We start from the raw sequence: 12,362 nt of genomic DNA on the forward strand, positions 1-12,362 counted from the left end.
GTCAGATGCTGAGCCAATATAATTTAGCACACCTCCTGGTGATGTCAGGGGTGTGTGACATATGCAAATGAGTTATGCAGACGAGTTGTGCCAATGAGCTCCAGCACCTCCTTTTCTACAGTGACCCCTGTACAAGTCTATGGGCTCCCTAATTGGCTAGCTTCCAGGTTTGCTTTGTTTCAAACTGGAGTTTCCCATGGAGATTTCCTATGCTTTGGGTTTCACGCTACGGTGCCTAACTGGGTTGGTGGACAACCACCAAGACGGGTTGCCCACAGAGCGTCTTGGGACAAGAAGCTACCCACTTTCCTTACCTGGATTGCCAGTGGCAGGATCTTCCCTTCAGGGCTGAGGCGCAGCAGGCAGAGGGGAGCAGCCAGATATTGGGGTCTGCCATTGAGAAGGCATGTTGGGATGTCCTCCAGGATCTTGTAGTCTGTAATGAAGATGTTCCCTTTCTGCAGGGTAGGGTCAGAGAACATAAGGGAAGCCAGTGGCCCATCCAGTCCATCACTCTGTGTCACACAGTGGCCAAAAAAAACCCAGGTGCCACCAGGAGGTCCATCAGTGAGGCCAGGACACTAGAAGCCCTCCCACTGTCCCCCCGCCATGCACCCAGAATACAGAGCATCACTGCCCCAGACATAAGAACATAAGAGAAGTCATGTTGGATCAGGCCAATGGCCCCTCCAGTCCAACACTCTGAGTCACATAAGAACATAAGAGAAGCCATGATGGATCAGGCCAATGGCCCATCCAGTCCAACACTCTGTGTCACATAAGAACATAAGAGAAGCCATGTTGGATCAGGCCAATGGCCCATCCAGTCCAACACTCTGAGTCACACAGTGGCCAAAAAAAACCAGGTGCCACCAGGAGGTCCACCAGTGGGGCCAGTAGACTAGAAGCCCTCCCACTGTGCCCCCCACAAGCACCAAGAATACAGAGCATCACTGACCCAGTCAGAGAGCTCCAAAGACCTTGGGGCTAACAGCCATATTTCAGGGCTAACAGCCATTTGCTCCATATTTTTATCGAATTCTTGAAGCTGGCTATGCTTGCAAACCGCCACCACCTCCTGTGGCAGTGAATTCCACGTGTTAATCACCCTTTGGTTGAAGAAGGACTTCCTTTGATCCTCTCTAACCCAACTGCTCAGCAATTTCACGGAGTGCCCACGAGTTCTTGTATTGTGAAAAGGGGAGAAAAGGACTTCTTCCTCTACCTTCTCTATCCCAGAGGAGACATGAGCAGGCCAAGAGTTGCAGCTATGGAGCTATGTGTCTGTACCTGATATAGGCTTCTGAGACTGCTTACTCATACTTCTTCCTTACAGATGGGTGGCTAGAGGCTAAAAGGCAGAGACTTGCCCCTGACTATCAGATGAACTTCAACTTCAGCACAGGTCATCTGCACGGCAGACCGGTTTTCCGTCCATTCTCATCTAGGAGCACCAACCTGTGAGAAAACCTACTTCTCTGGAGGTGTCTAAGCTTACTCTTGACAGGGGCACAAGTGGCGTACCTGCCAGTGAATCGATCTAGATTTGACAAACAGCCCCAAATTTCTAGGAATCCCAGCGATTCCCTCCGACAACCAGATATGGGTTTCAGGTTACCTTCATCTCTTCCTGGAGGGTGGTGGATTTCCCCAGGGACTCAGCCACCATCTCCGGGGTGACGGGGAAGTTAGCTGGGATTTCCACGCATTTCTTCATCACCACCGGGTTGACCCCATTCAGGTACTGGTAGCCGAAGAAATCGTCGTCCTTCCAATGATCTGCAACATACTCTGGAGATGCAGAAGAGTGAGAATTGTTCAGTCGCTCCATTGGGAAGTTTATTCAGTGGGGGATGAATGAAAGGTCAGAGAGTTCTGGGGGACTGGCCCAAGGTCCCCAGCAAGCTTCATTTGGAGGAGTGGGGAGTCAAACCTGGTGCTCCGGATTAGAGGCCATGACTCTCAACCACAGCACCTCACTAGCTTTGGGGAGAACAGGGTTGCGAAGTCCCTCCGCTGCTGCGGCAGGAGACTCTACATGTGGCACAGTGATGTCACCTGGAAGCGATGTCATCACACCAGGCACGTTGCGCCAGGGACACTCTAGGATTACAGTAAAGCCAGTTTGGTGTAGTGGTGAAGTGTGCGGACTCTTATCTGGGAGAACCAGGTTTGATTCCCCACTCCTCCAATTGCTCCTGCTGGAATGGCCTCGGGTCAGCCATAGCTCTGGCAGAGGTTGTCCTTGAAAGGGCAGCTGCTGTGAGAGCCCTCTTCAGCCCCACCCACCTCACAGGGTGTCTGTTGTGAGGGGAGAAGACATAGGAGATTGTAAGCCGCTCTGAGTCTCTGATTCAGGGAGAAGGGCGGGATATAAATCTGCAATTCTTCTTCTTCTAAAAAACCCCCTTTATGGTACAATGGAGTTTTACAGCAAATCCTAGAGTGTCCCCGGCACGACATGCCCTGTGCAATGATGTCACTTCCGGATAATGCCATTGTGTAGGGCACGTCGATTGCCAGCGGGGCTCTTTGTAGATATAGCCCCACTGGCAAGCGACGTGCCCTGCACAATGACATCATCGCAAAGGGCAAGTCACACTAGGGACGCGCTAGGATTTGCTGTAAAATTCCATTGTACCGTAGAGTTTTTATTGTAATCCTAGAGTGTCCCCGGTGCAGCGTGCCCCGTGCGATGGCACCGCTTCCAGGCGATGTCACTGTATATATATAATTTATTTTTGTAGGCTTATATTTCGCCCTTTCCTATAGGTGAGGATCACCCCCCAGTGGCCTGCTCCATGTCAACGGGTTGAGGATTCCCCAAACCGGGGGATCCCCCATAGGAGCTGGGAAGCCGTAGGTGAGAAATGCTTCCAGGGCTAATCTTAAAACGTATGAAGTTTGCTGTCCAGAGTCAGACTCTTGAGTTTCCTCCCACTGACCAACATGCACAGAATTTATTTCCCTGAAAACCAGCAAGATTTCCCCCTCCTTGGCTGCATGCCCTCATGGAGGATACCTTTGCAATACTAAACAATCCCAAGAAACAATCATAGGAGGGCCGGTTTGGTGTTGTGGTAAAGTGTGCGGACTCTTATTTGGGAGAACCGGGTTTGATTCCCCACTCCTCCACTTGCAGCTGCTGGGATGGCCTTGGGTCAGCCAGAGCTCTCGCAGGAGTTGTCCTTGAAAGGGCAGCTTTTGTGAGAGCTCTCTCAGCCTTACCCACCTCACAGGGTGTCTGTTGTGGGGGAGGAAGATATAGGCGATTGTAAGCTGCTCTAAGACTCTGATTCAGAGAGATGGGTGGGGTATAAATCTATGGTCTTCTCCTCCTCCTCTTGCAATGAAATTACCCTGATTTCTTAAAATACTGTTTCTGCAGAAGGGGATGGGGAAATTGCATAAGATTTGACTTATTGGGGAAAGGCTGTGGCTCAGAGATAGTACATCTGAGTGGCATACCAAAGGCCCCAGGTTCAATCCCCAGCATCTCCAGCATTAGCTTGGAGAAACGTCGACTGCGGGGTGACATCATAGAAGTTTACAAGATTATGCATGGGATGGAGAAAGCAGAGAAAGAAGTCCTTTTCTCCCTTTCTCACAATACAAGAACTCGTAGGCATTCGATGAAATTGCTGAGCAGTCAGTTTAAAACGGATAAAAGGAAGTACTTCTTCACCCAAAGGGTGATTAACGTGCGGAACTCACTGCCACAGGAGGTGGTGGCGGCTACAACCATAGCCAGCTTCAAGAGGGGATTGGATAAAAATATGGACCAGAGGTCCATCAGTGGCTCTTAGCTACAGTATATTATTGGAACTGTCTGGGGCAGTGATGCTCTGTATTCTTGGTGCTTGGGGGGGGGGCAAAGTGGAAGGGCTTCTAGACCTACTTGTGAACCTTCTGATGACACTGGGGGGGGTTGGCCACTGTGTGACACAGTGTCGGACTGGATGGGCCATTGGCCTGATCCAACATGGCTTCTCTTCTGTTCTTATGTGACACAGAATGTTGGACTGGATGGGCCTTTGGCCTGATCCAACATGGCTTCTCTTCTGTTCTTATGTGATGCAGAAAGTTGGACTGGATGGGCCATTGGCCCGATCCAACATGGCTTCTCTTATGTCCTTATGTGACGCAGAGTGTTGGACTGGATGGGCCACTGGCCTGATCCAACGTGGCTTCTCTTCTGTTCTTATGTGACACAGAGTGTTGGACTGGATGGGCCAGTGGCCTGATCTAACATGGCTTCTCTTATGTTCTTATGTGACACAGAGTGTTGGACTGGATTGGCCATTGGCCTGATCCAACATGGCTTCTCTTATGTATCTTATGTGACACTGAGTGTTGGACTGGATGGGCCATTGGCCTGATCCAACATGGCTTCTCTTCTGTTCTTATGTGATGCAGAATGTTGGACTGGATGGGTCATTGGCCCGATCCAACATGGCTTCTCTTATGTCCTTATGTGACGCAGAATGTTGGACTGGATGGGCCACTGGCCTGATCCAACATTGCTTCTCTTCTGTTCCTATGTGACACAGAGTGTTGGACTGGATGGGCCAGTGGCCTGATCTAACATGGCTTCTCTTATGTTCTTATGTGACACAGAGTGTTGGACTGGATTGGCCATTGGCCTGATCCAACATGGCTTCTCTTATGTATCTTATGTGACACTGAGTGTTGGACTGGATGGGCCTTTGGCCTGATCCAACATGGCTTCTCTTGTGTTCTTATGTGACTCAGAGTGTTGGACTGGATGGGCCTTTAGCCTGATCCAACATGGCTTCTCTTCTGTTCTTATGTGACACAGAGTGTTGGACTGGATGGGCCACTGGCCTGATCCAACATGGCTTCTCTTATGTTCTTATGTGACACAGAGTGTTGGACTGGATGGGCCACTGGCCTGATCCAACATGGCTTCTCTTATGTTCTTATGTGACACAGAGCGTTGGACTGGAGGGGCCACTGGCCTGATCCAACATGGCTTCTCTTCTGTCCTTATGTGACACTGAGTGTTGGACTGGATGGGCCATTGGCCTGATCCAACACGGCTTCTCTTATGTTCTTATGTGACACAGAGTGTTGGACTGGATGGGCCACTGGCCTGATCCAACATGGCTTCTCTTATGTTCTTATTTCCAGTCGAAAAATCTGGCAACAGATGATATGAACCTGCGACCCTGGAGAGCCGCTGCCAGTCTGAGCAGACCGTGCTGTCTGTGATGGAGCAGTGGTCTGATTCAGTAGAAAGCAGCTTCCCATGTTTAAATTCTTTTGGGCTGTTTAAAAAAAAATATCTGTCCACACTGCAAGGCACCAGTGCAGGTGAAGGAGGCTCACCTGTGACAGGGGTTTTTTTGAACCAGAAGACTTTCCCGATGTCGTCGAGACTCTCCCAAGAACCCTCCTGGTTGGAGAAGCCTTTCAGTCTCAGCTCCAATTCCCTGAAAGCACAAGACCACAGCAGGTGAAGGGGGGAGGGGGAAACAGCTGATAAGAGATTTGGGTTGCCAGCCTCCAGGCGGGGCCTGGAGATCCCCTAGAATGACGTGATCCACAGAGGAAAATGGAGAGAGGCCTCTAGGGCATTACACCCTGCCCTCCTCATGCTCCACCTCCAAATCTCCAGGAATTTCTCAGCCTAGAGTTGCCAACCTGTTGTGTATGTGGACTCTTGCAATACGTTTTACCAGTGTTCCTGCCTGGCTCATTGGAGCCTGTGGACTGAGCTTGGGGGACTCAGAACAATGGGCAGGAGGATCCAAATCCCTTCTTCCCTGCTCCAATCACAGACCCCCTGCTGGTTCAAATGACCCAATGGTCTTTTAACGCAGGAACCTTGATGGGTGTATATAGCCGGCCCTGTTGGCCCAGTTAAAGAGTCTTCTAGTTTACTCATTGATCACTGCAGATGGTGACTGTAGCCATGAAATTAAAAGACGTTTGCTCCTTGAGAGGACAGCTACGGAGAACCTGGGCAGTATCATAGAAAGCAGAGATGTCACCCTGCCAACAAAAGTCCATATAGTTATTCCCAGTAGTAATGTATGGCTGTGAGAGCTGGACCATGAAGAGGGCCGAGCGCAGAAGAATAGATGCTTTTGAGTTGTGGTGCTGGAGAAGACTCTTGAGAGTCCCTTGGACTGCAAGAAGATCCAGTCAGTCAGTCCTAAGGGAAATCAACCCAGACTGTTCCCTGGAAGGTCAGATGCTGAAGCTGAAGCTCAAATACTTTGGCCACCCAATGAGAAGGGAGCACTCCCTGGAGAAGACTCTTGAGAGTCCCTTGGACTGCAAGAAGATCCAGTCAGTCAGTCCTAAGGGAAATTAACCCAGACTGTTCCCTGGAAGGTCAGATGCTGAAGCTGAAACTCAGGTACTCTGGCCACCCAATGAGAAGGGAGCACTCCCTGGAGAAGACCCTGATGCTGGGAAAGACAGAAGGCCAAAGAAGAAGGGGACGGCAAAAGAGGAGATGGCTGGACAGCGTGACTGATGTAACAAAGACGAATTTGAGCAGACTTCGGAGGATGGTGGAAGACAGGAGGGCCTGGTGTGACTTGGTCCATTGGGTGGCAAAGAGTCAGACTCGACTGTGCGACTGAACAGCAACGAAGTTTACTCTCTCCCATGCTGTAACCCATAAAGAGAGCTATGATCACGGCAACCTCGTCTCCTCCTTGCATTGAACCCACTCTATTATACAACGCTAGAGGGGCTCCGCCTCTGTTTGGGCAGACACAAGTCAGTGCCCCCTTCCACTGAGCAGAGGCAACAGGCAACCCTGGATCCACAAAAGCTTCTGCTGGGATAAATATGGCTAATCTTTATTAGGGTTCTCAACTCTGGGTTTGGGAAAACCTGGAGATTTTTTTTTTTTTGGGGGGGGGTGCCCAGGAAAGGCAAGAGTTTGGGGAGGAGAAGGATCTCTGAGAGGTATCATGCCCACAGACAATGTGGGGCTTCTGCTGCCCCAGGCAAAACTTTGCCTCCGACTTCCAGTGGGGAAGGGAGCGTGTGTAGGGTTGCCAATCCCCAGGTGGGGGCAGGGGATCCCGCGGTTTGGAGACCCTCCCCCCCGCTTCAGGGTCGCCGGAAAGCGGGGGAGGGGGGAGGGAAATGTCTGCTGGGCGCTCCGTTATTCCCTAAGGAGACTTATTCCCAAAGGAAATAATGGAAAATTGATCCGCGGGTATCTGGGGCTCTGCGGGCCCTGTTTTTTGAGGCAGAGGCGCAAAATTTTCAGCATAGCCTCCAGTGGCTCTCCCCAAAATACCCCCTAAGTTTCAAAAAGATTGGACCAGGGGGTCCAATTCTGTGAGCCCCCAAAGAAGGAGACCCTCTCCTTCATTATTTCCTAGGGAAGGAAAGCATTGAAAAGGTGTGCGGTCCCTTGGTATGTGATGGCCAGAACTCCCTTCGGAGTTCAATGATGCTTGTCCCACCCTTGCTCCTGGCTCCGCCCCCAGTTTCTCCTGGCTCCACCCCCAAAGTCTCCTGGCTCCACCCCCGAAGTCCCCAGATATTTCTTGAATTGGATTTGGCAACCCTAAGCGTGTGGCAGCAGGCGTGCTCAGAGGCTGGCTCCGAGTGCACCTGCTGCCGTAGCGCCGCGGCCCCGCACTCCCTGGCTCCGCTCAGCTTTCCCACTTTGCAGGAAGCCAAATCAGGGTCAGGGGAGCAATATGACGCATGGAAGGAGCACGGTACGCAAGCGCCGGCCCCAGCACCGTGGGAAGCCTGATCGGGGTCGGACGGAGCGCTACGACGCTTGCGTTCCGTGCTCCTTCCAAGGAGCGAGCTGTGCAAGCACCTGCCCCAGGCATCGACTCTGTTCGGGGGAGAGAGGGAGCACCCAGTGGCACCCCCCATAGGTGGGGTGGTCCCTGAGACAGCCGGCTGCCCCGCCTACTCCCAGGCGCCAGCTCTGATCATGGCCTCAAAGCTCACCCTCTGTCAGCTCCTGAATAGTCCTCAATAATCCGTCCTCTTGCTGAGATTCAGAAAAGGTTTAGCGATAGACACATTGCAGCAGGTATGACCCTTTGACACCCTCCAGAGCTAGGGTTGCCAATCCCCAGGTGGGGGCAGGGGATCCCCCGGTTTGGAGGCCCTCCCCCGCTTCAGGGTCGTCAGAAAGCAGGGGAAGGAGAGGGAAATGTCTGCTGGGAACTCTGTTATTCCCTATGGAGATTTATTCCCATAGAAAATCATGGAGAATTGATCTGCGGGTATCTGGGGCTCGGGGGGGCTGTTTTTTGGGTTAGAGGCACCAAATCTTCAGTATAGCATCTAGTGCCTCTCCCCAAAATACCCCCCAAGTTTCAAAGAGATTGGACCTTCATTATTTCCTATGGAAGGAAGGCATTGAAAAGGTGTGCCGTCCCTTGAAATGTGATGGCCAGAACTCCCTTTGGAGTTCAGTTACGCTTCTCACAGCCTTGATCTTGGCTCCACCCCTAATGTCTCCTGGCTCCACCCCCAAAGTCCCTGGATATTTCTTGAATTGGACTTGGCAACCCTAGTCAGCTCCTGAATAGTCCTCAATAATCCGGCCTCTTGCTGAGATTCAGAAAAGGTTTAGCGGCAGACACATTGCAGCAGGCATGACCCTTTGACACCCTCCAGCGCAGTCATTTTCTCCAGGGGAACTGACCTCCATAGTCTGGAGATTAGCTGTGATTCCAGGAGATCTCCAGGCGGGGCTGTAGCCAGCGGGGGGGAGGCTGGGCTCCTTCTCCAACCTGCAGCACCTCACCGATCGGGAACGTTGGGTGGGGCAGTGCAGATTCGATAGAGCGCCCCCTGCTGGCTACAGCCCTGTCTCCAGCCCCACCCGGAGGCTGGCGACCGAGTCTTTAGGTTGCCACCAGACTCCGACTGCTGCTACAGCCTAACAAAGTGACCCGTCTGGAAAAGGGTTGCCAAGTCCAATTTAAGAAATATCTGGGGACTTTGGGGGTGGAACCAGGAGACATTAGGGGTGGAGCCAGGAGACATTAGGGGTGGAGCCGAGATCAAGGCTGTGACAAGCATAATTGAACTCGAAAGGGAGTTCTGGCCATCACATTTCAAGGGACGGCACACCTTTTCAATTCCTTCCTTCCATAATGAAGGATAGGAGCACCTTCTTTTGGGGCTCATAGAATTGGACCCCCTTGTCCAATCTTTTTGAAACTTGGGGGGTATTTTGGGGAGAGGCACTAGATGCTGCACTGAAAATCTGGTGCCTCTACCTCAAAAAACAGCCCACCCAGAGCCTTGGATACCCGTAGATCAATTCTCCATTATTTTCTATGGGAATAAATCTCCATAGGGAATAACAGTTCCCAGCAGACATTTCCCTCCCCTCCCCCCGCTTTCTGACAACCCTGAAGTGGGGGGGGGGCCTCTAAACCAGGGGATCCCCTGCCCCCACCTGGGGATTGGCAACCCTAATCTGGAATGATCCTTCTTTTACCCGCTTCCGGCAAGGTAGCCGCAGCCTGCCTGCATAGGACTTAATTATTTCTTAAGCCCAAGATGACTTGAGCAAAGCTGGCTGGGGACATGAAAAGGAGAGATCTGGGTACCGAAGCCGCTTTCTGTGTCTGTTGCAGATGTATATCTGGGTCCCACCATTCTGCCCCTCCCAGACTCAAGATGTCTTTACAGCAGTCCTTGAGGTCACCTGGTGTGGCCCTCGGGGATTGCTGGGCTGAACCGAACCTCGTGGCAGCCTCTCTGGGGCCTGGCTGGCCAGAGAGGATCGTGGGGCCCAGCCGTGCTGTGCAGCAGCCTCCCCAGGGCCAGGCAGGGATCACAGGGCCCAGATGTACTGTGCAGCAGCCTCCCTGGGGCCTGGCTGGCCAGCCAGAATTGCTGCGGGGCCTGGAAAAGTTACTGTCACAGTTCAGTTATCCCAGAGGGTGTGGCCTAATATGCTAATGAGTGTGTGACCTAATATGCTAATATTAGGGGATGTGGTCTAATATACTACTGAGATCCTGCCGGGCTTTTTCTAAAAAAAACCTCCTGGACCTATGTATTTGCCTAGGGTGGCAGGTCGGGTGTGCGTGTGTGTGTCAGATTAGGCTCTCCCCACATGACTTCAAATAGAAAAACAATTATTTGCATTAATTTTGCTGGCCTGAATCGTTCTCCCTCGGCGGAGCACTGTTTTTTAAAGTTGATAATTTTTTATGACCCGCAAATGGTGTTATAAATATCCGTATGGCCCTTGGCAGAAAAAAGATTCCCCACCCCTGCTGTAGGGTGAAGTAGGCTTCCCAACCCTCCCGCCCTGGCAGGGGACCGCAGGATTTCCACCGTCTTCCTCCGCTCCTCAAAAAAACGGAAGCGGGGTGGGGGGAAACGGCGCCAGGGAGCATGGCGAGCCGCCCCATCCCGGAGCAAGCGAGGCCGCTGCGCTGCGCCGCTGCCGCCCCCTCCCCGCCCACCGCAGCTGCTCCTCCAAGATGGGCCCAGGCTGAGCCCATCTCGGAGGAGCAACCAAGAGGCGGCAGCAGCGCAGGGGAGGGCGAGGCAGGCCAGCAGCATGGCAAGCCACGAATCCGGGCCCTTCTAGGACCCAGACTCGCGGCTCGCCACGTCCCCGGCCCGCCTCCACCCCCCCCTCCGATTCCACCCCAGAGGCGGAGCGGGCAAGGCCGCCGTGCCGCTGCCGCCTCTTCTCCGCTCGCTGTAGCTGCTCCTCCAAGATGGGCTCAGCCTGAGCCCATCTTGGAGGAGCAGCCACGGCGAGCGGAGAAGAGGCGGCAGCTGTGCAGCGGCGTCGCCCGCTCCAAGACGGGGCGGCTCGCCACGCTCCCCAGTGCCGTTTTCCCCCCTCCCCCTAGCTTCACCCCAGTGTCTCCTGGCTCCACCCCAAAGTCTCCTGGCTCCACCCCCAAAGTCCCCAGATATTTCTGGGGTTGGACTTGGCAACCCTAGGGTGAAGACAGGGCTGGATTAACAATTAGGCTAAGTAGGCACTGGCCTACGGGCCCCCATGCCTTAAGGGGCCCCAGGCCAGCTTCCACATCCCCCCCCCCTCGGTTTTTCCCCTGCTTGCAGCCCTCCCAGCCTGCACACGCAGCCAGCAACTGAGCCGCTCTTTGTCCAACTTGCCTGGTGCGGCTGCTGCTGGCGTAGGGTTGCCAAGTCCAATTTAAGAAATATCTGGGGACTTTGGGGGGTGGAGCCAGGAGACTTTGGGGGTGGAGCCAGGAGACATTAGGGGAGGAGCTAAGGTCAAGCCTGTGACAAGCATCATTGAACTCCAAAGGGAGTTCTGGTCATCACATTTAAAGGGACCGCACACCTTTTCAATGCAATCTTTTTGAAACTTGGGGGGGTATTTTGGGGAGAGGCACTAGATGCTATACTGAAAATTTGGTGCCCCTACCCCAAAAAACAGCCCCCACCAGAGCCCCAGATACCCGCGGATCAATTCTCCATGATTTTCTATGGGAATAAATCTCCCTAGGGAATCATGGAGTTCCCAGCAGACATTTCCCTCCCCTCCGCCCGCTTTCTGACAACCCTGAAGTGGGGGGAGGGCCTCCAAACAGGGGGATCCCCTGCCCCCACCTGGGGATTGGCAACCCTATGCTGGCGTCATTCCCAAGTTTGCCTCTCTCTGCCTCTCACCTGCAGCTTTGTCAAAGGGGCTTTTGAGAAGGGGCCTGCAGGCTGCAGTGGGGCAGCCGCACCAACTCTAAGATAATTTGCGAGGGGCCCCCCAAGCCTTTGACCGCCTCGGGGCCTCCACAGGGTGCAATCTGGCCCTGGGTGAAGACCTGTCATAATTCCAGATCTCCAGTCATCACCTGGAGGCTGGCAATGCTAGCAGAGCAGATGTAATTCCAGGAATCCTTGGAGGCCTCTCCTGAAGTTGGCAGCTCTAAGCACAGAAGAAGTGGAGGGAGGATCTTGCAGAGGGGGCTACTTGGGCTTTTGCCTCTGAGCTTGCTGTGAAAATTAGGGTTGCCAATCCCCAGGTGGGGGCAGGGTATCCCCTGGTTTGGAGGCCCTCCCCCCGCTTCAGGGCCATCAGAAAGCGGGAGGAGGGGAGGGAAATGTCTGCTGAACTCTATTATTCCCTATGGAGATTTATTCTCATAGGTCGTTTTCGCACTCACCTTAATCAGCAGCGACGACCCTCTTCACCGCGCAGGATCTGCGCGCATTTCGCACTAATTGCCGCGGAGCACCCAGAAGAGCCGGAAAGTCCCGGCGCTTTTGCGGCGCAAACGGAAACTGGTTTTTGGCGGTTTCCGTTTGCGCCGCAAAAGCGCCGGGACTTTCCGGCTCTTCTGGGTGCTCCGCGGCAATTGGGGCGAAATCCGTGCAGATCCTGCGCGGTGAAGAGG

The 12,362-nt window shown here is 53.3% G+C and overlaps 1 protein-coding gene across 1 annotated transcript in view; it reads right to left on the bottom strand.

Annotated features, from left to right (window-relative positions):
• Nucleotides 1–12,362, bottom strand: part of LOC132584881 (hydroperoxide isomerase ALOXE3-like) — a 49,689-nt gene that overhangs the window by 19,904 nt on the left and 17,423 nt on the right. Inside the window, exons 5-7 of the mRNA XM_060256841.1 lie at nucleotides 5,350–5,453; nucleotides 1,619–1,791; nucleotides 315–458 (exon numbers count right to left, since the gene is read on the bottom strand). Coding sequence (XP_060112824.1) covers nucleotides 315–458; nucleotides 1,619–1,791; nucleotides 5,350–5,453 — 421 coding nt within the window. The remainder of the gene's footprint in view (nucleotides 1–314; nucleotides 459–1,618; nucleotides 1,792–5,349; nucleotides 5,454–12,362) is intronic.

The sequence above is a fragment of the Heteronotia binoei genome, chromosome 15 (assembly GCF_032191835.1).
Source record: "Heteronotia binoei isolate CCM8104 ecotype False Entrance Well chromosome 15, APGP_CSIRO_Hbin_v1, whole genome shotgun sequence".
Classification (NCBI taxonomy): domain Eukaryota; kingdom Metazoa; phylum Chordata; class Lepidosauria; order Squamata; family Gekkonidae; genus Heteronotia; species Heteronotia binoei.